The following is a 27,726-nucleotide window of genomic DNA, read 5'->3' on the forward strand; positions in this document are numbered from 1 at the left end:
TCTCTCTCTCTCTCTCTCTCTCTCTCTCTCTCTCTCTCTCTCTCTCTTTCTCTCGCACCCGCCGTTCTCGTCAAGCGTTCTAAGTTGCATTCGCCGTGGTGCGGTGCACCGAGCGCGCCTCATCGTCGCACGAGATATCGCGGTAATTACGAGAGACCGGGGGTAAATCGAGGGAAACGACGACGCTCGGCCGTGCTATATCTTTCATCTATTATCTCCCGGCTCCCCTGACGCGTAGCGAGAACGGAACTAGCCGAATCGTACGCCGTTCGCACACATATTTTTATCGGTTATAAAGTTTAATAGTTTAATTGCTCTTTGCATATTTATATTCGCAAAGATATCATAAACTATTTGTTTTATTCTTTACTTTTAAAGAACTGTCTTGTAAAGAGCCAAGGAAAATTTCCGACTAAATTACAATTAAGCTTCAATTTGGTGCGTCATGGATATTCGATAAAAAACATGAAGATTTGCATATATCATGTCTCTCTCAGATGTGATTTATGAATATAACGCGCATGAAAGAATGTACGAGGAAGAAGGAACATTTACCCGCCGTTCCGTCCGCGTCAGTAAAACCCGCGTAGGAATGCACCAAAGTTTGACAAAAACCCATAAGATACGACGAAAGGATGGCAATATAAAGACGACAACCGCGCGCTGGTGAGTTCTCCTTCCTCGGTTCACCCGTTCTTCTCCCGATGCCATGGAATCGACGAAGCATTCAAATGTCAGGCCGACGAAGTCTAACGGAGTAACAGATCTGTCCTGGTCCCGCGGCGCACTTTTTTTCGTCGGTTCTCTTCTGTCCCGCTTTACCTCCGCCTCCCACACCTCCCTCCCGCGCACCGTCTGACGCGATGGAAGTTAAACGTATGGGAGATACAATAAACGTACGGGACACTAAACTGTTTGCTGTTGTCAATCCTTTGTGGAGAGGACACCGGCCCGGGCGTTCTCGCGGTGCAGCGAACCCATTGCTCTTTCAGGTACAGTTCTTATTATAAAGAGTACCTACTCGAAAAAAATTTATTAAATTTACTCGTCTTCGTCCATAATTGTAGTTAACGAGATAAGAAATTTGCGATTGTGAATATTGAATAAATGCAAATCAATACAATTATATCATTATTTTCATAAATACGGATTCAATCAATTTTGACATATAAATGTCAATTAAATTAATTTCAACCAGTAGAGATAAATTGCACTGCGAAAGATATGTTAATTGATGGTGCTACTTTTTATGCGTAGTACGCACGCAGCCTCGTGTATTTCGTTCCATTTATATAGTTTCGTTCGCCGCGAGTGCATACACGGTTCACGTGTGGTTAACATCGGAGCTAATAGTGTTAATAAAATGACGCAGGTTTTCGTCCTCTCACTGAGGCAGCGAAGGAAGCGAAAAGAAGTTCGACGCTCCTTCTCACTTTTTGTATTTATTTCTCTAGGGATACCGCGATATGATGCCCGTGGGGATCGGTCGCATGGAGGAATCTCTTTAGTTATGGATAATTTCCGTCCTACCGGTTTCTACGACCGCTGGAAGCGAGAAAAATCGGGGCTTTTCCTTCGCCTTCGTATGACACGCTTCCCCAATGATCGACGGTTCATGGTTGCGCCATTGTTGCCTCTTGTCACGAGAGTGCCACTGCTACTGTGCCTCATGAATGATTCATGCGGACCCCACTCGCTCCAAGCCTGCATCCGGTGCGCTAATAATATTTCGTGTGTATATCTTTGGCAATATTGTGCGAAAGCCGGAGGCAAGGAAACCCCCCATAGCGACATATTCCTGAGAAGTGGCACCGCGGGTGATGGTTACTGTGAGGCAAAGTGCTCTCGACGGTTGCAGCTTGCAGTCACGTCGATTGCTTTTGCTTCGCTGACCTTGCTCGGGGTGGAGATGGCAAGGTCAGTGCACTGTCCGAACGTGACTACGGCACGTTCCTTAAAACGGAATGTCTATTTCCAAATTCCGGTGTAACTGTTGCGAGATCATTTACATTCGAATCAGAAACAATACGAACAAGAAATTTCGACGCATGAAATTTCTTATTTGGCAGACAAGATCTGTTATTTAAAATTTCACAATATTTCGAAGAAATTAGTTTTACAATACTTGATATTTTATTATTAGTATTTTGATATTAATTAAAAATCAAAAATTATTTTTATTCTACGTTTGTTAAAATTTCAATATCATCATTGCACAAAGGATTATTTCAAAGTTAAAATAAATTTGCTTATATATTTTTTAAACATATTTCCTGACTTTATCGTAAAAAAATCATTAAAACTGCCAAGACTTTTTCACTACAAAACTTAATCAAACATTTTTTCTCAATTCTCAAAAATAAATTTTATGGACCTTGTACATATTTAAATGTTTAACCCTTTATTGGCAATGACCGTCAAGCATCGGTACCGTGAACGAGGAAAGATCCACAGGCATTGGTACAAAACGAACGCGAAGCCTGAACGACGCAAAGGACAAATATCTTTTAAAGGCCTTTTAGTAGATATTTGACACGTACGCGTGACGTTATTTAATTTCCGTACGTGCGAGGTGGGAAACGGGAGAGACGCGAAAGCGGGCGAGCCGGGAATCCTATACGGAGCGCATTAGTTAGCGCCGCATTCGCGAGGCGACGAAACACTTAGCGCTACACCGCTAAATCCGTTTCAGTCCCTCTGATTATCGCTGCTTCGTGTTCGCGTGAATTTCAACGCGCGGTCTTAACCCATTTAAGGGACAAGTCAGGGCTACGGGTCGTAAAAACGCCCAACAATATTCGCGCAGGTACATTAATCATTTCAATCAATCATCAACGGGAAGTATAAATCAAACGCATAAAATATTACTGGAAAAAAAATCATTCAATTAATAAATTTAATAAAAATTAATGTTCACAATGTTAAAAAAAGCATCATATTCGTAAAACTCGGCATTGAATTCCCCAAATTTGATATTTCACGCCCTCGCCGTTCCCTCGTGCTTCACACATTTCTGTGTTCTATAAGGAGTCATCCGGGGATCGTAAAATAGGATGAACCGAAGATTTTACGAGCGATATTAGCAGGATCGCCGGCGCCCTCACTGCCGAATAATTAGTCCCCGATTTAGTAGGGATTCCACTAAACTTGCTGCCCCTCTATCTTATTAGGGACAGCCCAAGCCACAACCCTGTTGAAAACGAGTCGAGAAGCGTATCTGTCAGGACCACCTTCGTGGAGAAGCTGCGGTAACACTTTTTATTACGCGTAAACTGTCCTTTTTATTTTCATCAAGCGTACTATCAAGGAGTCCTCCCATCTGTTCCTACTCCTCTCTTCTCTCCGTTCTTTCAATAACTTGTACTCATTAATAATTTACAATGCTACTAAAATTATTATGCATGTATTACAATAATTTATGATGACATATAAGTATTGCATCCCAATAGCAAAAATAAATAACGTGCAAAATCATTTTCCAAGTAAACGATTTTCATCACGAGAACCGTAATCTCTCCTGGAAAGGAGTTTTAATTTGCAGAAATATAAACGATTTTGTGATCACTCTTATGGAAGAAAAGTATCGCGAACATGCAAAGGCACGAACTCGAGTTTATTAATGTCTCAAGGTGAGCATCCTCGTTAGAGAGTTGGGAAACCGCGAAGAAAAGAGACGTCTCTCTAAAGTAATCCCAAGATAGCAAAACGCCATCAATCTGCAATCGTGTAAAATCGGTAAGACAAAGTCGCCATGAGAGCGATCGATTAAAGCGGGAAATCTAATTGTAACGATGAATCAACGTGATGCGACTTATTGTGATATATCTCTATCTTCGAATCCGAGATTTATAATAACTGCGAGAAAATTCTTCTTTCGGAGAAAGTCACAGCGTGGGCCGTCAACCTCGAGCTTCTTCTCAATGAAAGAATAAAATCATTACGTTGTGACTCCGGACATCCCCCTTCCCCTCCCACTCACTCCGTTCAGAGAGAAAAGAAGAGGTGACAGAGAGGACAATTTGTTGATTCGAAGAGGCGACCACTTAGACGTCCGTTTTCTTTGTCACTCTGTGAATTCCGTAGAATCCCGGGATGAATGAAGAAAACCACTCTCTTAATTTGGTCGAAGCCCATCGATTCAACGATCGTACCTGCCAGAGGGGAAGGGGAGGGAGCGGGGATCTCTACGCGCGGGGCAGCACAATAAATTCCTACCTCCTCCTCTTCCCTTTTACCCTAGAGGTAGCTCTTTCTACGGGTTTTTGACGCCCGTGTTCGTCTTATCGCGACACGCGGCACCCCTCAATTAAGAGGTGCTGCTCGTCCACGAATGTTATACCAGGCTTCGGGGGCCCCCGGGGTCCCCGGGACCACACAGCGGGAGCTACCTGCTGGGCCTAAGCTATCGGCCAGATCGCGCCCATAAAAATTAAAAGTCGCCAGATAAATAAACGTCAATCGGGAATTAAGATAGGCGCCGCCGGTAGCGTGGATCCTCTATGCGCTTTTTCCCTCCCCCTAACCCACCCGTTAGGAATTTTTCCCCAGAGACTACGCATCCGGGAGTGGACGATAGATAAGCGACATCGACCACTGATGTATCATCGGTCGAATGTTCGGCTTGGAAAAAAACCTGCAGGCATCTCTCTCTGCGAGAGTGAATCGTTACTAAACTTTATTGAATGATCATACTTGATCTTGACTACGTGACGTAATCGGACAATTTCATCATGTTTTGGAGCAACGTTCTTCAAGTGAAATAATTCCTTATGTCATGCAAAAAAATCCTACATTTATAGACAAAGACTCTGTTTCGAGATCTATAATTTAATAAAGATTATAAAATACAAATGGAAAATATGTCTGTGCTATATGTTACCACTTACATTACTGCTTTTATAATGCTTATTTTATTTTTAAATAAAACGCTTCTGCTATTTATTTCTCGATTCACTGTTTTATACAAACAAAAAATAAAAAAACCAACTGAAAACCATCAGAGCTTTCACTATATTATTTCGTCTTTTGTTATTAAAAGAGAAAACGTATTTATTTCTTCTTTTCCTATACAACTATCTTTTCAAAACTTCCGAATGGAGAAGAATAGTTCGAACAGCAGGATTCGGTAGCCACGTGTTCCTTAAAATCTTTCTAGTCAAGACGGGTGGCCTAGAAAGTCGTATATTTCTCCCGCCTAGATTCCTAACCGCGATCTGTCTTCAGCTTGTAACAGATAATAGTCTCAGCGTATATCAATAGACCCTACTTATGATGTCTTGCAAAATCTAGATTTCCAACAAATAAAATTTTACGTTAAAGATTAAAAATAACAGATTAATATTAAGTTTACTTATTTTTTATGACAATATGCAATTAACGGATTTGTTTAAAGTACGTTTTAAAGTATACATTGATCGGTTTGTATATATTTGAGACGAGAAGAACTTAAAGCACCAAATTTTTTTTATCTAACAAATAAGAATATAGTCCTTTATAAAAATCAGACAAATTTCGATTTTTAACTAAACGATCAAATAAAGAAATAACGATAAAAAGCAAATAATTACAATAATCTAATGTATAACAGTAATTTAATGACAACAATGTAGTATTAAATGTTATTTCCTAATAACGGTAATTCAATAACAGTTCACGGTAATGCGGAAGTAGGAATACCTAGAGTCGCTACAAAAAACGGTCCAATAAAAACGGTATAACGGTACAACATGGGACTTCCTAGGGCGAACTGTCCGCGAACGGAGTCACAGATAAATGACGACGGTGAGAATTGTCACCCGGAACGACCGGTTAACACATTGCCGCCCCTGTCATCGATCCGCACCATCCAATAATGGATTCTGTAGCCGAGATTTATGTAGCCCGCTGTCCAACCTTTTCTCGAGGCCCACCACTTTTGGGCCTCGTAATTTTTGACTCCGCTGAATGCTTCGCTACACAAAGCGATTTTTATTCGACAAACTGATTTGTCGCCTGCCTTTTTTATTTTTATTGTCGATTTATTATCAATTATTTATATTTATTTTATATTTATTATCAATTATTAATTATTATTATTATTTATTACTTTGTATATAAATGTATTTATCTATATATATAAATACTATAAGCATTTCTTTTTGACTCGTGCTTATATTGACTTCTCATTTTAATAATTCATACTTGGATTCATAACTATACCATTAACGTATAATATAAAATAAGCGTCACGAAATAATAATTTAACAGATACGAGGATGCGTGAAATATAAATGAGAAACTCATCGTGGAAGCAACAAATTCTTTACAACGCAACATCATGAACCTTGCAATTATTTGATAAAGCTTGTAATCGGGCCTTGTCATATTTTATGAAGCAATACCATCTTTATGAAGTGAGGCAAGGTCATGTGTGTCAGGTGGAACGCAAATTAATCCTCTGCAGTAGGGCTGCATAAGTTTCGAGCCGTAAACCAGTTCGCAGTGACGGAAATTAAAACCACTTTGTTATAATAAAGAAAGATGTCAAGTACATATCCAGAAATTTATAGATGTTTCTCTCATGCTCAGAAAAATAATTACAACTAAATTTTTATCCGATTTAGAAACGGTCGTTTCTGAATAAATTATATGTACTACGAGAAATAAAACTAAGTTAATAATAATAAACAATCTCGAAAGAAGATAAAGTCATCATAAAATCTTGCATTAAGTAGAACTGAATATCAAATAATTATCTTCACTTTATGCCTTCACATTCACATGATGACAATCATTTATTGCGGTGTTATGTAATATTCTGCATTAAAATCTTTTTTATATAACACGTATCTTTATGCGATATCTTTAGAGATAAGAACTACATCTAAATACTGCGGGGCAATCGGATTTACGAAATATTTAAAAATAAATGGAAGCATTTATTTTAGCGTCAGCCGGGCGTGACGCTAATTCGCTTAATTAAACTATTGCTTTATTTATTCGGGCCGACAGGCTGTCTCGTTAATAATATACTATCTCCCGCATCTCACGAATGAATGCTGATCGTCAGGCATCCCCGGCGGTGTCGTGCTTAATTCGATCATCGATCGCCAGGCATGAATTCCACACGCGTCCGCATTTAGCGTCTTACTTGAGAGAGAGAGAGAGAGAGAGAGAGAGAGAGAGAGAGCCCCCGACGATCCTGCATCAAATCACGATCGATAGGATTGACGGCAATCTCTAGATCACGAGAGAGAGAGGGGGGCAGAGAAAAGAAGAAGGCGAAAGCGGGAAACAAAATCGAAGGACTAACCGCGGCCCGTTGGCAGTGAGGCTTTAATTAAGGGAACATATTGCCACTAATATCCGACGGACAGTGTCAATCTGTCAAGCTACCATAAGACACCGATCTGATAGCGGGCTCTAGAAACCAGCACAGACTATTGGACACGCTGTCTTCGATTTGGTTGTCGTGGCCAATCATCCGAAATTAATATATCGGACGGCTAACGAACGAGCGAACCACGCGGACAGTTTCATCTTTCGTCGGATGCTTTTCGGGCTCAAATTTACCGCGTGGAGAAAGAATTTATGTGTGAGAGCCGATCGATCGATCGTCAACGGCACGATCGTAATCGAGAAGAAATTCGCACTTGTCTATCGATTCTCACAGTTCACGATAAACGCATCTATTGCGTGCTTACGCAAGACCGATGAAAACGATGTGCTTTGGTGGAAGTACACATTATCTCGATAAAATAAAATATAAAATCAGTAGAGTTTTACTGGTATTTTCTTGCGCTATATATGAAAGGTATATTAAAAAAATAAATACTTTTTAAATTCAAAATTAAAAAATAATACTTTTCTATAAAAGATATAATAACATACGATACTTTTCTGTGAAAAAATACTACAGTAAGTATATCTCTATCAAAGCGAAAAAATATTTGAAAAATAATCAATAAAAAATATAAAAATAAAATCTTTCTTAATATTTTGAAAAAATTACAGTATATAAAATTACTATTAATCAATATCATACAATATGATTGAAAATGGAAATAATTTGTTTTGAGAACAAGTATAATATAATTTATTATACCTATTTTCATTTTAAAATATTCTGTTAGAAATTATTTTTATTTAGAAAAATTCTTATATAAAATTTTGAAATTTTATAAAATATATCACAAAGCGCTATATTAAGGTCACACAAGTAAATAACATTCGACCAAGTTCTTTTAAACTTCTCTTTTTATCACGGTACACTAATCATCTCAGGTTTTTGGCGTAAATTGCTGATGAAGAAACAAGGAAGTCATAAAGAATCAATTTTTTAACGGATAATAATGACACAAACGCGGATATGACATGAGCGGTCTATAATAACATAATTCATGGAACTTCAATTTCTCAACATTCCGACCGGCTAAGTACCCTTGTTGGCATTATCATTATTATCATATTACTACACGCTACTATTTGCTGTGACACCTTGCAGTTTGATTTCATAGTCGTATACGTGTCGAAACAGTCCCAACATTAAAGAGAGTAGTCATTATCTTTTTTCTAGCCACCGAAGCGCTGTCTCTAGGATCTCCCATTAAGGCTAATTTAAAAATAATTACCACTCATTCGTTCGTAACGCATCCTAACTCGAAAAAAGTCATACGGTCTTAAACAGTAAGGTACAAAGGAAAACCATGCCCTCTCCAAGTTGTACAATAAAATAAAATTATATTGTAAAATGTTATAATAAGAAATATATGTTATACGAATAAACAATACCAACACATTTCTCTCTTTTTTTATATATCTTTAAAAATAAATCTAACTTAAACTGCATTCTTTTTTTATAAATTTAATTTCGTTCCAATAAACTTTATGTAAATATAATTTAAAACTACGTAGTGTAAAAGTGTAAAAAAATATAAAAAAAATAATATTTAATAATATAATATCATGTTTCATTCAAAATAATAGTCGATTATCCTAATTGAAAACATGAAAATACGAGAGCTATTGTTGTGCATTGTGTTTTACGATCGTTAATAGACTCGTATCGGTATAGAGTGGTCAACGTCATGCTCCACACGCGGAGAGGGGCCCCTTAAAAAGGCCCCGCACGTAGAAAGGTCCTTAAAGATCCTAAAGGGGTAGCCCATTCTGGAGGTGTGCCGATCGGGCACCGGCATTTAATCGTAACGAATCGCCCTCGGGCCCTGTAGGGGAGTGTGTAATCGACATCCGGTTCGCCTAATGTCGAACGAGTAGCGCCCTGTAATCTGCCGCTAGCGTATGCATTGTCGTGGGCTTGGGACCCCTTCTCGCTTCTGAAAGGGGCACCGTAGGACCGGAGATCCCTTTTTCGGTGCGAGAGGACGAAACCGGGGCCCCGGAATAACGTTTGCTCGACCTTGCGCCCATGACTCGCGAATAATGCGACCGGATTCACGAATTTACGGGATCGAGTGTCCGACGTGCGCAAAAGGCTGCGGCGAGTTCGGATCTTTAAATGTCCTTCGTTTATTATAAAATATAAAGAAATTAATTCTTCCACAATTTAAATTCATTTAAATATTGAAAAAAAGCTATTAAAGATATATGTAATCTATTATGTTAAATATACGTATCGATGGAAACTAAAAATAATAAAAATTATTTAATCCCGATCGCCAACGACGCCAACTATCTCTGAAATTAATTGTCGTCGATTTGTGCATCTCGATGAAGCTTACCGCGGAGCAGAATCTTCTTGAGAGACCTCCTGACAGTCGTACAGTTCCACCTTCGATTTCGGAATTGGTACTGACATTCCCTAGTGCCTACTTGAACACCCTTTGCAATTTCTTTCAGTAGAGACGGCTCCTTACGACAAATGTCGGCTAGCTTCCCTTTCAGCCGTCTTGTTTTCTTGCAGACAAGCATCGGATCCATCACCAGCTGGCTTCCTACAGTCCTGTAGAATCAAAAATTGAAATACGTGGTTAAATATATCACACGTATAATATTAAATCTATCCAATAGCTTTGTTAACTAAGAATTACCAATAAAATAAGGTCGTTATAAATATATAAGTACCTATGTGCATTTTTTGCATCTGTTCAAATTTGACAATTTGTTACGATAACGTTAGGTAAATATTGACATAAATAAAGAGTTCAAATATAATATGCGATAATTCTTGAACGACATAAAAAATATAGCAATTTAAACGTGAGAAGTTTGCGGCGTCTAATTAACCTATCTGCGCTCAATACTCAAGGCAACGATATAATCACGCGAACCGCGAGGAACTCGGAGCGCAACGTCATTGCTCTCGAGAGACACGACACGCGCTAGAGAGGAGAACGGTCAGAATAATTTACGGAAGCTACAAATCCCGCGGCCAAGTTGCCGGTTATTTAGCTACGCAATATCTTTCCGCGCGCGAGCGCGCGCGAGTGCAATGTGGAAAAAGGAACGGTCTTCGCGTGAACGTGAGATTAAGCGGAAGCTCTCCTTTCTCCTGACGCTTATCCGTTCCTTCTAGAGCCCGCGTAGAATCTCGGTAGCTCGACGAGCACGACTGTTGTGTCTCGGCCGCAGCCCTGATCCTCGCGATTAATCGCTCGTGTTTGGATCAGAATTTATTTCTCCTTAAGCACACCGTCGTGCCTCATAAATCAGTTGGGAGCTTCGCTATTTACAGAGAATTTGGATTTACCCCATTAGCATCGCCTGAACACGAGAGATTTGTCATTCTCAACGAATTTTTTTAATATCACCAATTTTTTGTTTTTTTTTCCAAGTAAATAATTAGATCGCGTTCTGTAACGAATTTATCGCACTGTTATATAATTCGTATACAGAAACTTAGCGCTTTTTTCCTTGTTAATTTATCGCACTGTTATATAACAGTGCGGTAAGTTAACAAGGAAAAAAGCGCTAAATTTCTGTATATAATACGTTTTATTCGATTGCGGCTGCTGAAGCGGCGGTGCTAGCTTGATACACGTAATTTACTAACGACGAGTGAATTATAGTAATTGTATTGACACCGTGCAATTGCGGTCGACACAACGTGAAATTATTATGCCAATGAAAGTTACTGTCTCCCGGTTTCTTCTCTTTTCCTCTTTCTTCTGTACTCCTAATGTATATTAAATATATCTGACTAATTCACAAGCAGTGGTACGTGAAACTTTAATTATAGTAGATCAAATCAAATGATCAAATGATATGGAACGACGAGAAGTGACAAAAGAATAAGCTATAGGATAGTGATTGTAATACGTGGAACTTCGTAAGAGACAGGAAAATGAAACTTGCGATACCGCGAGAATAACGACGGAAAAAAACCGTCGAAGAAGGCGAGAAAGAAGGATAAGTACATTGCGAATAGTAGGTACGACAGTCGAATCTGAGCACGCTAACGCCATTACGATAATTAAAGCTCCGACGCATTAAACTCGTGACGACGTAACCAATTCTACGAATGAAAAAGGAAAATATATATAGAGAGAGAAAAAGAGAAGAAACGAATGTTATGGAGGGGAAAGAAGGACGCTATAGAAACGGAAAGAACGAGCGAGTACATCGAGAGGGTGTAAAGAGAAAGGAGTGAGAAAGAGCGGAGAGGGGACAGCTTGATGATTGCACTGGGGGTAGAAAAAAAAAGAAGGAATAAAGCGAAATGGATTCTGAGCGGTGAACTACGAGCGGTGGGAACTACGAAGTCGAGGAGAACGACTCGGAGGCAGATGGGTACCAGAAGAAGGACGAAGAGAGAAGGAGGACGAGGAGAAAGAAGCGCGCAGACCCGCGTGCGGAGGGCACGAAAGCGGAAAGGTAAAAAGAGAAACGATGGGGGCGCAGGAAGGGTTAGAAGGAGGGAAGAGGAAGAAATGGAGAAGAAGAAGAAGAAAGAGGGACAGTCCGGGCGACCTTCGTTACGAAACGTTAATTAAGATCATTAGTTCTGCGTCGGTAGGATGCCGGGGCGCGTACACGACGGCCTCTCGGGAATGCAACGACCTTAATGGCAATAATTCCGTTAAGGACGGTTGCTCGCGCGCCCGTTCCCAATGTGCCTCCTCGCCCGCCTTCCCCGCCCCCCCTCCCATTCGCCCGCTTTTCGTTCTGCACGAACGGGAATAAGAAGGTAGTACGACATGGAGGAGTCGTGCACGAGAGTGACATCGTCATTTGGGCGAGGAGGATTCCACCTCGAGTGGCGACTATAACCGAGAACGACGACGATGACGACGAGAACGAAGATGATACGCGAGATGATACGCGGGATACGAGAATTCACGAGAAATCGAGGATCGAGAATGATCGAGGAATGATTTTGCGCGTAAGAGTGAAACAGAGAGATGGAAAGAGATATGGGCGAGGTAGAGGAAGAAGAGGGGGGGAAGGAGAGCAGAGCGTGGTTCTCGATGGAGCAAAATATGGCACATGTAACGTCTCGCGGGACGATCAGGCCCACTGACAGAGTACAAGCTGCAGGAACTTCGATTCGTCGATATTCCTGTTAAGGACTTTAGTCCCGATAGAGTCTGACGGACGACAAGCGCCAAAGCTTTTTCAATCTGTTACGAGGGTTCTCCAGAGGAGACCGTATCCTGCCTTCGTAAACGAAAACGTTCACATAAAACATATTGCATTATCGGATCAAGCAGGATGTTCTCAACAAAGAGTATCCCTCGATTCACCAAATATCACTACTAACACATGTCTTATATCTTTGTTAAAGTTCCCTATATTTTCCTTCCATCGACAACCCTAATTCTTTATTATACGATCTCAAATGATTTTTTCCTGATCGATTTTCCCCCCTTATATCGCTCGGAGAGAGGAAAGTTGGAAAACGTGATCTTTTACGCATGTTTCCTAGTTATCTTAGATCGCGACCAGCTGTCAGAGGCTGCGAAATCTTCCTAGAATTAACGCATGTACTATTTCTCGACTCGGCATCAATCTACACTGAGAATGCAACTAAACCTAGGCGTAAGATAATAGACGAGCGACATAAATATAGCGATTCCGAGAAGTTGCAAGTGCGCGAAACTACGAGAAGTTAAACATTGTATTAAGCCGTGGTGCTATTGCGGTAGCGCAAAAGTCTTATGACGTGTGAATTTTATGGGAGAGTTGGAAATGGATATGTCCGTTGGTAGTAAACATTTACACGCAGCTTTTATACACGGCTTATTCAAATAAATTTGCAGATCACCATGTTTTATGCAAATCCCGAAAAATGTGCTGCGCGTTTTATTTCTAGTTGTATAATATACCTATATAGATAACTTCCTATCATAAATACAAAAAGTTAAATCTATGACTTATCGAAATAATATTCGCATTCAGATATTTTATACTACGCGGTCATAAACTACGTTACCGCGAATTTTATAGTCGCGCTATTACGATACCAATTAATCACGAAATTTCTCCCGGAATAATCCAAACAATTTAATAATAGTACCCAACAAATTGAAAATTAAAACGTACAACAATCACGTTAAAATAACATTCGGCGCACTTCGCTAATTTATCACGACGACGCGACCGACGGCTCGGTCTATTCTCATTGCGTCTGTGATTCACATTGGTAGCCTCCATCGGAAAAGCGTCACATATGCCGCGGATAGAGGCGAAGGCAACCTTCTAACCGGAGGTTTATCCGACCTTTTGACTTCAAAGACCCGGTTTCCCAGTGGCCGCGCGCATCTCACCCCGTTAGTCAAATAAACGGACCGCAGGACCGCTGCGCATCGATACTAAAAGTCCAATCCCCCGGAGGCGGATAATAAAGTTACGGCGTTATTGCAAACACGTCGCGTTTGACGAGCGCCGCTTACGCTGAATGTTTTGCACCCGCGCCTCTATTAATATCGCTGGAAGGCGAGTTAATGGGAATTGAAGTGGTCAGGCACTACGTTGCCATTCGTCTTCCGTCCTGCCGATCGCGCGATTTCGTAACTTTCCACGAACTAACATTTGCCAGTTTTATTCGCTTCACTCGAAAAATGAAAAATAAGTTCAAAAAATTAAAACCAACAAGAGACATGAAATAAAAATAAAGGTAAAAAAGTAAATAAAAATGAAGCAACAGCTGTACGTTATATCCTTCAATTAAACGACAAATAAATCAATTAAATATTTCATTTTTTTAATATCAGTGCACTACACAAGTAGGTATAATATAATTATGAGGATACATTTCGCAACACACTGGCGTAACACAACATCATAAAATAATGATCGCATTTGCGTATCGCTGACTAATCTATCGTTCCTTAAATTAACAAAATTCAACATATCGAATTTATATGCGTAACGAGCTTTAACAGTCCCGTCACTCGCTTGTACTCCTTTTCTTGCGAGGCAGAGCCCTCGCAAAAAGGCATCCCGAGATCCGCTACTAGACGAAAAAACGAGGGAAGACTCGGTTTAATCGACGACAATCGAGCCAGCGGAACGCTCGAGGGGGAGATGAGGGGGAAGAAGGGGATCCTGGCTAGAATCGAAGAGATCGGGCCCCACCTCGTGTACGCGGAGGCAAGAAAAGAACTCGAAGATGGACACGTCGTCGCGAACGAAAAGCGTGGAGAGGCCGGTTAGGGCGGTCGACTTATTTATTGCCTCATTAGACGCCCTCACTTTGCTCGAAGGCAGCTCCACGCTGTCTGCTCAGATAGACAGTGACGAGAGAGCAACGTTGCTGGCTTCTTTCGGCCGGTTTGCAGAACGAGCGACGAACGGAGGGACGGGGGGGAGAAATAAGGGGGTTTCGCGAGAGAGAAAGAGAGAAACGTTTTCGTAGAGAGCAGATTGGAGGAAGAAGAGAGATCGCTTCAACGAGAGAGTTCGCGAAAAGAAGCAAGAAAAGAGAGAAGAAGGAGAAAACGAGTTGATAGGCCCACCTGCGAATTCCTCGAATACTTTGCACAGTTCGAATGAAAGTATATGGAATAGGAAGAAGCTATAAAGAAAATTGGAAATCTCGCGGCCAAGAACATTATCATTGCCTCCGTTGATCTCACAGTATTTGAGGCAGGAGAAGAAACGAGAATTCTGTCGCGACTTCCTTCACTTAATTGTAATAGACTGTGTTATGCATCTGGTAAATGATTTTGAAGGAAGAATTTCTACTTGGAATCTCAAACAAGATTCGAGATAAGAATTATTTTTTTAACGCGATTATAACGCGCGAAAAAGTGGAGTAAATTTTATCGCGAGTATCTTCGATAAACATGTGAAAAAAACATAATTTCTGCATCCAAAACATGATGCAGAATAAGACTAATCATTTCACGTAGACGAAGAAGAGAACCAGTAGAGAGATAGCAATTTATGAAAGAATGGCGAGCGGAAGTAGAAAGTCACAACAACGCGTGGCTGCTAAATATGCGCGTTCAAATCTAAATCATCCTCTTGTTGCTCGACGACGTGTAGCAGACAGCGGCGTTGGGCCATGCAGATGACGAAAAGGACCACGACGGAACGAAGCCACTCTATCACTGCGAGCTTACGTACATGTGCCGAAATGGTACCGAGCATGTGCTCATTTTGTGCACTCGTTCCATTCCGTTCTCTCGATTTTAGTTCATTTTCTACGCGATTTTATCGATCAAAAAATTCCCGGCAAAAAAATTGAAGCGACAAGATGGCAAATATTCTTCTAAGTTTAATTTTTCCCCTTTACAAAATAAAGTTACGACATTTTCTGAATGTTTTAAGGAAAATTTAAGTTAAATTAGTAAATATGTATTTATAAAAAGTTCATTAAAATTGTATAATATTTATATTAAGCCTCTGTAAGCCTAAATTTATATTTTATAAAAATGAGTTTATTTTTTACTTTTCTACAATAATTTATTAAATCTATTATTTATCTATTTGCGTCATAAATTTCCTTTGTAAGTTATGTCACAAATTATGCAGTCTATCAAAAAAGACTATAAATCTATGATAATATAAGATTATTTCTTACATTTTTGTCTATAATGCAATTTATTATATATATGTTATGTCTTTCAATTCCTCCCAAATTTATCTACTATAAACGTTTATATTCGGATCTCCCGTTAGAGTAATCTTTCTCATAATTAAGCTACAATTATATCTGCATATGAACCGATGTCTGCAACATGATTAGGTTTACAATAGTTACAGACGGAAAAGGGACTAAAAAGTGAAGCCAGGGCCATATAGTAGCATAGGTTCGTGAATCCAGCAAGGACTCACGGGTGGAAAAAAGGAGCAAGTTGATTCAACCTGAGAATGTCTCGAACAAATTGGTGGCAAGGGTCACCGGGACCAGGTTACATTTTCGATAGTTTCTTTTTTGGTGAATCTCGAAGAATTCGTGCTCCGCTTAAGCTTGAACGCCGAAGCGAGCGCTCCAGAGAAGAGAAATAAAAAGACACGCCGATCTCTCGCCACCATATTGTGCGAATTTTTAATCAGCTTCTTCGGACTCTCGAGGACTCGGAATTCGTGCGCGAGCTCGCGCGCCCACCGTAATGAATTATGCGTGGTATGCGTTCACCTTTATAAAACCGATATTTAGGATCTGACTGATAAAGTTCGAGCGATATGTGATAATAACAGGGTCTTAAAATTCCATACATAGCAGGTGCGTCCTGCACGCGCCACTAAAACAATTTGGAATTCTCCTTCTGGCATGCCCAAGCACACAGAGGTGCTTTCTCCCTTCCTCTATGCTCCTTTTTCTCTCCTTTTCTTTCCCTCTCTAGGCCTAACATTCCATCAAAATCGATCGTGGTCCGTCATAACAGTGTCATGACAAAGATACAACGATATGTCCAACAAGCATGCATTCCAGAAATATTAAGTGCGTCATGCTTGAATTGATCAGTTATTAATAATAAACGCATCGAGAAAGTATGAAGTGTCAATAATGTCAAATAAAATTTACATTTTGCAAAATTAGTTAACAGGATTCTTTGAAAATGTTGTACACTCCAATTTGTAAACCCCAATACAGTATTTTAATAAAAAAAAAAAAAAAAACAACAACAAGTCCGAATAGCATAAATTTAAACATAAAAACATTGCAAAAATGTTAAATGTCAAAAATGCTTAATAAAAACGACTTTTATCTAATATATCCTGTTCATAGAAACAATACAATGAATAAATGAATAGAAAAAAAATGATATAAATGAGAAAAGAATGACTGAGGGCTCAAATTGAAAAAGGGCCACGTACTCATTCACGCCCGGCATAAAGTCGCATTAACACCGTACCATTGGCGCAGCGAAACCATGACCAATCGGGTACTCTATAGGGGGAACGTCCGGTAAATCATTTATAGGCACGGTAGTACGCGAACGACAGTAACAGAGCAGACCAAGCGAAGCTCGGGGAGATCAAGGCGAGAAACGCAACGAAAAAGAAAGAAGGAGAAAGCACGAGAAAAAGAGAGACAAAGAGAAAGAGAGAGAGAGAGAGAGAGAGAAAGAGGATGTCGACAGAGGACAAGGAAGAAAAAGGAAGAAAAAGAAGGGAATAGTGAAAATAAACAAAAAAAAGCGATAACGCGAAAGGAGGAGAGAAAATTATTACGAGCATTGTGCGTGGCCCGCACGTGGTGCGTGTTGTTGCGTCACGCCATGCTGCATTTCGCGCAAAGAGAGGAGCCAGTGTGCAAGCACGAGGGGCCGGAGGGCGAGGGGCCTCATTTCCCAACCGCGGACACCCGTCGTTAACCACCCCGTTTCTGATACCCGTGTCATTGCCGGCTCACTGCCGTTATTATGCCCCGCCGTATTTTGACCCGGCAATGATTGACACGCCCCGCGTCGTGACAAATCGAGCATTTCTTTAACGTGCCGCTCGCTAAAAAAAAAAAGAAGCAAATCTGTGGCATTACGGGGGGGCACAAACTGTGAACGGTTCTAAAACAGGTGGGCTTAATAGAAATTTATTTTCGGCGCGAGTAATTGATATTTTGATATTTAGTATCGCGGTACACCAATTATTTCACATAAATTTTCTAACGTATGCTAAGAATATATAATATTTCACTAATTGTACTAATATTAAGCTAATACGAGCGTTGATTGTCATAATGGTATCATTGTATCAGCAATTTTTTCGTATACGAATAAATAAATAGTACTAAAGTCATCAGTGCGAGCGTGAATACGTTTAATCAGCTTATATTCATATAAGCTCACATCATATTAATATATTTTAACATCAAAATCAAATTTTCGGATAGTAATTATCAATGTTTGACTAGACTGAGGTTAAACAAGGAAAAGATACGAATTTGGTTCCCGTTGCGGAGATACAACGTCCCCTTCACCGGAGAAACGTTGCAGTGTTATTAAAGCGTCGACAAAACCATAATTAGAGTACCAGATTCTCACTATTATCACCCGCGAACGTTTTACGATTCATCTTACCGCGACGAATTTATGGCGAGTGTCACCATAAACTGACGGAAACGGTCGTAATTATAGGATAACCGACGAGCGGTTTTGCTGATTACAACCACCGTTAAATGACCGCTCGGGCACTCTTGGAAGCGAATCTTTTGTACAAAGACATATTTCGCCGTGGTTTTTTTTTATATTTAATACTAAGTAATATTAACTCTCGACCGCTAAATAAGATAATTAGTAGAGATCAATTTGATTATATTAAATAAATAATTATAGATATGTGTAATGCTGACGAATAACCATTCTTATTAAAAAATGAAGCGTTCGCTAGAATGTCGTTTTATATGTATGTTATATATATATATATATATTAATTTGACATGCGTAGCGTATGTGAATACGTGCGTTATGCACCTATCGTATTTCCATCTCGCAAAAGTAGCGGAACGCAACCGCCTCGGTCGCGAATGGTCGAGCGTATATTCGTAACTGGGAAAAGTCGGAGGCACTATATTTAATTTAAAAATCTCACAACGGCGAAGCCGCATATCAGGCATATGCGGGACAGAAAGATGGAAAGGGGATGAATTATGTGTTTACGTTGGCATCGTATGACGGAGAACGACCCTCTTCGAGCGCGAAGATTTCGCCATCTATACGCAAGAAGCAAAAGAAAAATCTGAGATATTGATTTATAATAATCGTAGTCGTACGTCAACGGAGTTCTGAAATATCTTTATCCTTACTTTCACATTTATCACCAAAAAAATATATGTAAAAGTGACTATTATATCTGTTACCTATGTCGCCGGAATTAAGAAAGAACGTGTATATTTAATTGAACAGTTACGAATACGTTAAATGAAAAATATCATCAATTTGCGATATCTTAGATCTTGCTCGGCATGTTCTGAGAATAAAATTCGTACCTATGATTAAGACCGCTTTAGCACCAACGTCACTGCTCGCGTATCGACACGATCAGTCACGTACATCGTGTAATTATAGTAATCAAGAATTATTACGCGCCATCCGGACTAATAATACTCATATTAAGAGCGTGTCGTAAAGTATGCCTTTCCGCGCAAGACGCACCGTAAATTATCGCAGACAATATGTAAGAATATGTAATTAAATTTATTTTAATTTAATCTAATTTAACAGCTCCAACACCATTAATATCGATCTACAATCGTGAAGCCACATTGGCAAACGATAAATCAGCGGCGTTTATCTACTTTATTTTAAGTAACGAATTCGTATACATGAAATAAAAATTTCGTATAAATAAAATAAAATTAAAATGTATTCGAATATACAACTATCTTCCCGAACTTTGTATATCAAATGTAATTTATTGTAAACTCTTCGCAAATATTAAATACGTAAGAATCAATTAATTTTCCTATTTGTAACTTTATAAGAAGCATCATTAAAAAGTAAATTTCAAATATCAGTAATTCAATGAACATGTAAGTATATCAGCTGTTTTAACTAACGTTAGTCGCTTCTCGCCGCTCGTAGACTTCAATTACATGCAAAATGGAATCTTTTCAATAAATAAATCCACCTGCTTTGCCGCTCGTAAGTTCGCCGATTGCCGATGCGTGCGCGATCTAAGCGCATGCGTGCTCACGCACCGCGCGGTGAGCGCGATCTTATGATTATGAATATACAGCAGGTGAGAGAGAACGAAGAGAATGGTCCAGGTGGGGAAGCGTGGGGGAGCGGATCGGGTTGTCCAACCAGCAGGATGGTAGCCGCGGACTGCCCACCGCGGCCCATTGGCCGGGTTCGCGAGTCCGCTATCGTATTATCGCCGAGGCTCGCCGTTACGATACATCGGCGGCCGACCGCCGATCTATCGCGCGCGTTCTCGGACCTGTCTGCGTGCCACGCACCTGCGATCGATCGCGCGCGACTATCCGTCGCTCGATCGCGTCGCTCGCGGAGACGAAGCGGCGCGTGAAAGCGCGCGCGCGAGGCGGCGTGGCGCGGCGCGGCGCGGTGAGGCGAGCGAGAGCGGGTTTGCTTATTAATGCGAAACGCGTGACGCCCAACTCATATGAAAATCGGAATGGTCCGTGGCGTAATTGGTAATCACGGTAATCCTCCACGGTGATTTCACGGAAAGTCCATAAAAATTTAGCGGAACTCGCGCGAAGATCGTAGATTAGCGGCGAGGAAAAATCGCGAAACTATAACGATAAGCTGCGCAATCATCGACTAAATAAGCGACGTATCTGAAAATACAGGGCCGTAAACAGAGACTTTCCACAAAAAATTGCTTTAATGCGATCAATTTGTGTAATAAACCTTTTCAAACACCATCTTCTTTTCGTAAATATTGTAAATAATCGATCAACCAACATGTCTTGTCTCCGAAGCAGATAAAACTATCTATCGATTCTGTCTTATATCTATATGGTGCTAATATTTGTGAAATAATTATTATATACTTGCCATAAAGCCCGCACTTCTTCACTTTTCAGAATCAAATGGAATACAGCATGTACGTTTAACAATTGATTACGCAGCCAGAGGACACGCATCTCTCAGTATTTACTCTTGGCCGCTGAACAAAAAACGTTATCGCGTACCTAGACCTAATCATTAAAGTTTCATCTTAAGTCTATGCATTTTGTGAGACCGTAGAAGTTAAGAAGTACTATCTAACAATTTCACGACAGAGCGTATTGTTCTTCTACGGTGTACCGATACAAAAACCGACAGTATTATCGACGTTCAACGTGTAGCACTTCGAAGAAATGCACGAGCCGTCCAGGACATACGATTGCCGCGTAGGAACGTGGAACGGACTCCGTGTATATCTCCTGAGAGGGAAGAAACGCAGGCAACGGCTGCCGGTGGACGACGAAGACGACGGAGGACGAAGAGGGCGGAGGGGGGGCTCCTGCCGACTTACAAATTATACGCGCTCAACGAGATTTACGGGTGACGCTTTGAGCGAGACCATTGTCCATCCTCGCTCACTTCTTTACCTCTTTACTCCTCCACTTTGGTCGTCTTTGTCCCTTCGTGAATCGCCCATCCTCCCTCGGTTCCTCCGCGAGTCCCTTCGTTCCCAGAGGACCGCGCGAGAAGGACGGAGGGACGCGGCTGCGCGCGAGCAGTAGGGAACGAGAGGGAGATAGAGCAGTATTCGTCGCGAAAAAACCGAGGAATGCCGATCGACCGAAAGGGGAATCCGGTTCCAATCGGATAATCGGAGCCCCGGGTCCTCGCGGGCTAGGAAGATTCGCGAGAAGGACGTAATGCGCGACTCGATGACGAACGATTGTACGACCGACTGATTTATGGTGCCCGCAATATTTTCGGAGCAAGGGCGGCATTCCGCAGGAATGAGGATCGCAGAGATGACGTTTCGCCGAGATTCGGTAGAAACATTTCTAGATCTCCAGCCTCTAATTTAAAGAATTTAAAGAAGTTTTAGAGAGTTAATATCCTTAATACCGATAAATTCACGTCAAAGCAATGCGTATTAATTTATACATTGCATCGCGATACTTATCACCGTAGTACGTATGTTCAATAAGTACCTACGCTATTTTTAATAATGTCGAAATATCATGATAAAAAAATAAAACTTTCAATTTCTATAGATAATATTTCAATTAAAAAACTCATGCGTGTACGAATTGCTCTAATAAATTTACGAGATTTATAGATTGAATTTTGTGGCTGTGGTATGCGCCGCGATAACTGCTGAAGCGGATAAAACGGTGCGACACGTGTCTTCATGCGCGATAGTAGCCGCAGATTAACTCGCAGATGATGGACGAAGCACGCAGAAAGAAAGAGCGGCGAGTTTCCAGTCTGGCCGTTAAGTACCTGTTATCGAAACACAAACCGTCATCCTCCTAATATATTTATCAAACACGCCGTGAACGACGGCTGCGACAGGCAAGCGAGCCAGAAAGCAACAAGGTGCGGACTCACGGCACATCGTCAGGATGCAGAAATCCGTCTTAAATCGGAAACAAATATTTAACCAGTCTCAAGAGGGACTCCATCCTCATTCCTGCGCGAGCAAGCTTTCCTCTGACTCTGTTAAACTTGACCCATCGTAAATGAACACTTAAGAAAACGTTTCATTCATAACCTCCCCAAAAAATATCTACCTGATTAAAATTGGTACAATAATCGGCCAATTTAATAATCGCTCTTAATTGCGTGGTATTTAATTTTATGATGTTTCCAGTATATGATAGTAATTGGATTACTTTCACCTTGTTGATATATGCACAAAGTCCACGCTACGCTAGATAGATACGACACAGTCCGTCTCCGGATGCTGTTATCCCGAGTGGCACGGGCACGATAACGTTCTATCACCGTGCAAACATTTGCGTAACAAAGTGAGGTACACAAAATGTCACGCTACCGAGTAATTTATTGTTACTCGTCGAGATAATTGGGATTCAACGGTAGCTACTGAAAGTGTCACGTAATCTCGCGTCGCGCTAATTGTTATACGTTCGATATTTTAGAATCTCCTTCGTCAACCGACACAATCATCGCAATTTAAAAATAATCTGAAATAGAGTGATTTAACAAATAGGCAAAATAAGTTCGCATGTAGTCACAGCCGGAAATAAAGAGATATTTAGCGAAGCTGCGTTTGCGTTCAATAATGAGCGATTTACGTACGCACAAAATAAGGTCATAAATCTCAAGACGGAGCTTGCTTATAAGAGCATGGATAACTACCAAAGGAGGATTTATAGCGCCATTACTCATCTTACGTGCGCGTAACGCGCGACGTAATTGATAACCCAGATGACGCACCTCGAAACTGGAGCACTCGTTAGTTCTTCACGTTCGCCAAGTATTGGCTTTAAAATGCAACCAAAGCGACAATCTCGTATCCACGTACGCGTAATATCATGGCAACACTTGTACAGAGATTGAAGATACGTGGACGACAATATAGCAATCAGTACTGACGTTAAACGCAAAAACGATAACTTACTAAAAGGATCATCGGGATAGGACTTGGATACGGAAGCTTAGCTGCGTATAATAAACAAGTATTCGTAATTTAACACAAGCAGGTAAGTTAAAAAGAGGGAATTGTGACGAATAGATCCATGATGTCAATGAAATCGCAATCAAAACGCTCGCAATTGTGTTCATACGTTAAAATATAAGTAAGAATCGAATTATACGAAAGAAATATTTGTTCTATATTTCCATTTTTTCTAGCTAAACAAGCAAGCGGGATAAATTACCGTGGCATACATGTGACTTATGTTTTTTTAATCTACGTTTTTTATGGCCGTCACGTGTAATGGCGCCAAGGACATGACAAGCTGTTCTCTCTTTATCTCATTTTTGGGAGACTTTGACGAGGGAAGCGAAAACGCGTTGTTATTCCTATCGCGGAGACAACTGTTGCTGCCAGTTAAGATAATCACGTTAAGATAATCACGTCAAAAGTAGCAGAGCGAGAAATGTTTTATCACGTTTCGAATTCGTAAGTCTGAGAGGATCCCGCGAAAGTCTAATAATAAAAACTAAATTAAATTACATTTATAACATAAGCAATATTATAAATGTTTATAAATTTCTCATATTAGCTCGAGATACTGTTTATAATTAGACAAGTAAAACTCAGAATGAAGCGGTCACCTGTATGAATATGCAACTTGTTTACTAATACTTATCTCCCTTAACAAAGGAATAATTAAAAAAGCAGCGAGAAAAGAGGAACCTTGAACTTTATACTCTGTTTGATCTGTATCCCATTTCATATAAATCTGATATACATAAATGCTCTTATAATGATCTATAAAGATTTAGCGATGCGTCTTCACAGCACAAACGGAGCAAAACAAAAGAAGGGAACAGCGCAGAGAAAAATGTGTGTCACTCACCAGAAAGAGCCGGTAATGGGGGTGACGAGGAGGAGGCAGATCGCCACGAGAACGGGGCGCATCTCCATCCCCTCCGCACCGGATAACACCCTCGAACCGATCACCGATTACTTTTTCCTTTGTCCGCTCGGCGCACTGACGTTCGATAAAGACAGCGAAAAACGCGCGGGACGATGGTGTTCGTGAGCTCACCGGTGCTCGGCTGCAAAGACGAGTCTCGACCGCGAACCGCCAATACGCGTGAGTTCACCAGTGTGTTCCTCGGTTTCGAATGCACCTCGTGGCCGATAATTGGCACGCGAACTGACGCACTCTGTCCCTCTACCGCGCGACTCCCTTATCGTGCGGTCCAGCAAAACTCGGCATCGCAACGTAAATCATCGCCCGCAAAGTGCCGCCGGTTCCTCTTGAAACCCTCGATGGAACGGATGTTCTCAGGACCAGTACAGGAGCGCGCTCGAGGACAATGGTCATCGCTCGCAGAGAGAGAGAGAGAGAGAGAGAGAGAAAAATTTACTTGCAAAGTTCTTCGTTCTTGATCGTTGCATCTATCGAAGAATTATTCTTCGACGTTGCGACTCTCGACACCTCTTCTTGCGAAGCGAAGTTACTGAGATTACGCGGCCATGACGATCGCGGTGAACACTTGATCTTCATGATCGTATCACGCTCGAAAAAGCTCGAGGGCAATCGGAGAAGATATCCTTTGTTGGGAGAGACACGTCTTCAAGATCGCGAAAAAGGGGCTCACGATTCAAGGAAGACCCGGAAGAGGAGCACTGATTTCCGGTCCACTTGGACCACTTGCCCCCTCTTTTCCCCCCTCCCCAGCCACCCTCTGTCCTTCTCTCGCACCCGCTGACTCCCTCTTCTTCCCTCTCCCTCTCCCTCTCTCTCTCTCTCTCTCTCTCTCTCTCTCTCTCTCTGCTTGTCAAGGTATCTGACGTTTCTCTTCCTTCTCCTTTTTTTCTCTACTCTTCCGCCTCGTTTCTTTCTCTTCTTCTGCTCCAAAAGTACCAAGTACGTAAGGTACAGATGAAGCGTAGAAAAGTTTGCTCGCTACGTGGGCAAAAACGCGTCGCGTTCCTGCCAGAACTACGTCACCACGATCTTTGAGTGTTGCCTTACCCCCACCAGTTCTGGGGAGTAGAGAAGAGTTGCCCCCACCAATATACGCCGTTTTCTTCTTCCTCTTCTTCTTCTTCTTCTTCCTCTTCTTCACCGGCACCAGCACCACCACCACAACAACCATCACCATCGCCGCCGTCGCAAGACTATCGTCGCCGACGCCCGCGACAGGCGCGTCTTCGATTTCGCCGTCGCGAGAAACGCGATCTTCGTAAAAGAGGCCATCCCCCTTTCGATGAAGATGCTGAAGATTCTTCAGACAGATCGAACGGATGGATCGCAAAGTAGACCCGCGAGTTTCGTAGTAACGCGCGCAAAATTGTAGGCGAGAAAGAGGAACCGAGAGGGAGCCGACGGAAGGACGGAAATAACGGTGGCAGGAGGGGGAAGGAAGGATGGAAAGCCTGGTGAGAAAGTCTGACGTAAGTGGAAAAATCCAGATGGTAGGGGAGACAGCGAGGTTCTCTCCAGCCGTCTGCGATCGCCAGCGAGGCTCCTGGCCGGAGCGAACCGTACGAGACTGTTGCGGACTAGGCAGGTGAGCGCCACTCGGCGGCAACGAGACGCAACCGAGCCCCTCTTTTCCACTTTTAACTCGCCTACGGAACCCGTCGACACGAGGAGGCTCGCTCTCGTCGGATCGGATCCTCTCTGCTTTCGCGCCGGCCGGCCGCGCTCTGCCTAGGATCCCACGGAGGGAGGCGCGACCACGAGTCTCTCGGACGCGCGATGTCAAGGTGATAGACGCGATGCTGGGCGATGAATAATAGCGGTCAGAAATCATTAACAGGTCGCAATGAGATAGCACAGCCTTTGGGACATTAAAAAATGATCCGCCGTACGCTGCACGTATTTTTTCTGGCACGATAAAATATATCGTGAGAATTGAATCTTCTGGAAAGCGCTTTACTATAAATTTCGATCAAATGAAGTATAGTATGGAATCATGAGATTCACCCTAAAATGTATTGAGATATACTAAAATATCTCAGTTATTACTTGCCATTGATATGTAGCCTAAATATTTGCGAATGCGTCCTTAAAAATATTTGTAGTAATATTTTGCATAATTTAAATTTATTCTATTAATAAAATAAGAAATATATAGAGTTTTATCACGTTTCTCTAGTCTTATTCGTAAGTAACCTAATCATTATTATCGCGATAAGCGTAACGAAATTGAAGCGAGAAATTGAAAAGAGACTGCAACCATGATTTACCGCTTCGAAAATAAAGGACTTGATCGAAAGATTATCCGGAGATCGATTCGACGCTCGAGTATACCTCTTATCCCTCTACCACCCTCCTACCCTCTCATTTCCGTAATAAGGAGTTTGCTGCGCCCTGTCAAGTGAATCTCGGCCCCGACGAGTCGCTGTCCCATCCGCTTCTCATCGCCCCTTCGCCAATAGTAGCGTGACAAAGAGAACTCTTTTACCGGATGATGAGTTTTCAGGGTTGAGAAGCGCCACGAGAAAAGCAGGTATCGATGATGATCCTGACATTTTCCGTGTCGCCGTCCGCCTTCACGGGAGATACACACGGGAGCAGGTACTCGTGTGTGCGACTCGAGACGCGAGAGAGATCCGATCTTCCCCTCGTGGGCCCTACCCAATACGCGTACGAAGCGAGTAAGGACTAATAACGGGGCCCCGGTAAGTCCCATTCTGATGCTTTGTCAAGGCGAGCTCTCTCTCCGCTCGGTAGCCGTCTCATGCCTCGTTTCCCTTCGACCCGCCACCTCGCCCCGACTGGTCCTTTCGCGTCTCTCCCTCGCTTCTTTTCTCTTCCTCCTTTCGACCAGCGCGGCGCGGCGACCTGCTCCTTCTACCTCGCCTCGCCTCCTCCCACCATATCATGGCTTCGGTACACGCCGCGGGCATCATCGTAGAGGGCTATTGAGGGCTTAAGCTGTCGGCGTGTGGCTCGCTACATCCTTTTCATCTCCGCCGCCACGACAAAGCCGCGCGAGCGCCTCGCGGCCCCGCGCGCAGCCTTTACCGGTTTTCGAGCACTTCGTCGTTTCAGAGGAGTGTATATCGGTGCTCCGAATTCTATTACACCCAGAGATGAGGCCTAGTAATAGATGTAGCTTCTGCCGCTAACAGCATTCTATTTCGGTAGCGGCGTTCGGCCTTTTAACAGTCGTCATTACGCGGAACGTACGGTAATTATAGCTCCCAGGAGTATGTTTACTGCCGCGTTACATGACGATATTTTACAATCTATGCATCTAGCCTCGCGTCCGCGCAATAATGATCACATCCAGCTAATAGCTCGAATCGTTAAGAGTTTACGAGAGTTCACTCCCGACT

At 41.8% G+C, this 27,726-nt stretch overlaps 1 protein-coding gene across 2 annotated transcripts in view; it reads right to left on the reverse strand.

The window, feature by feature from the left end:
* The window catches only part of LOC112464795 (protein Wnt-6), a 51,337-nt gene that overhangs the window by 9,215 nt on the left and 14,396 nt on the right, over window positions 1–27,726 (reverse strand). Inside the window, exons 1-2 of one of the 2 annotated variants that reach the window (XM_025032001.1) lie at window positions 24,284–25,155; window positions 9,720–9,940 (exon numbers count right to left, since the gene is read on the reverse strand). In XM_025032001.1, coding sequence (XP_024887769.1) covers window positions 9,720–9,940; window positions 24,284–24,351 — 289 coding nt within the window. In that variant the 5' untranslated portion in view covers window positions 24,352–25,155. Of the gene's footprint in view, window positions 1–9,719; window positions 9,941–24,283; window positions 25,156–27,726 lie in introns of those variants that run through there. The other variant, XM_025032002.1, reaches the window with a different exon arrangement.

The sequence above is a fragment of the Temnothorax curvispinosus genome, unplaced genomic scaffold, assembly GCF_003070985.1.
Source record: "Temnothorax curvispinosus isolate PA1 unplaced genomic scaffold, ASM307098v1 QBEX01014594.1, whole genome shotgun sequence".
NCBI lineage: Eukaryota > Metazoa > Arthropoda > Insecta > Hymenoptera > Formicidae > Temnothorax > Temnothorax curvispinosus.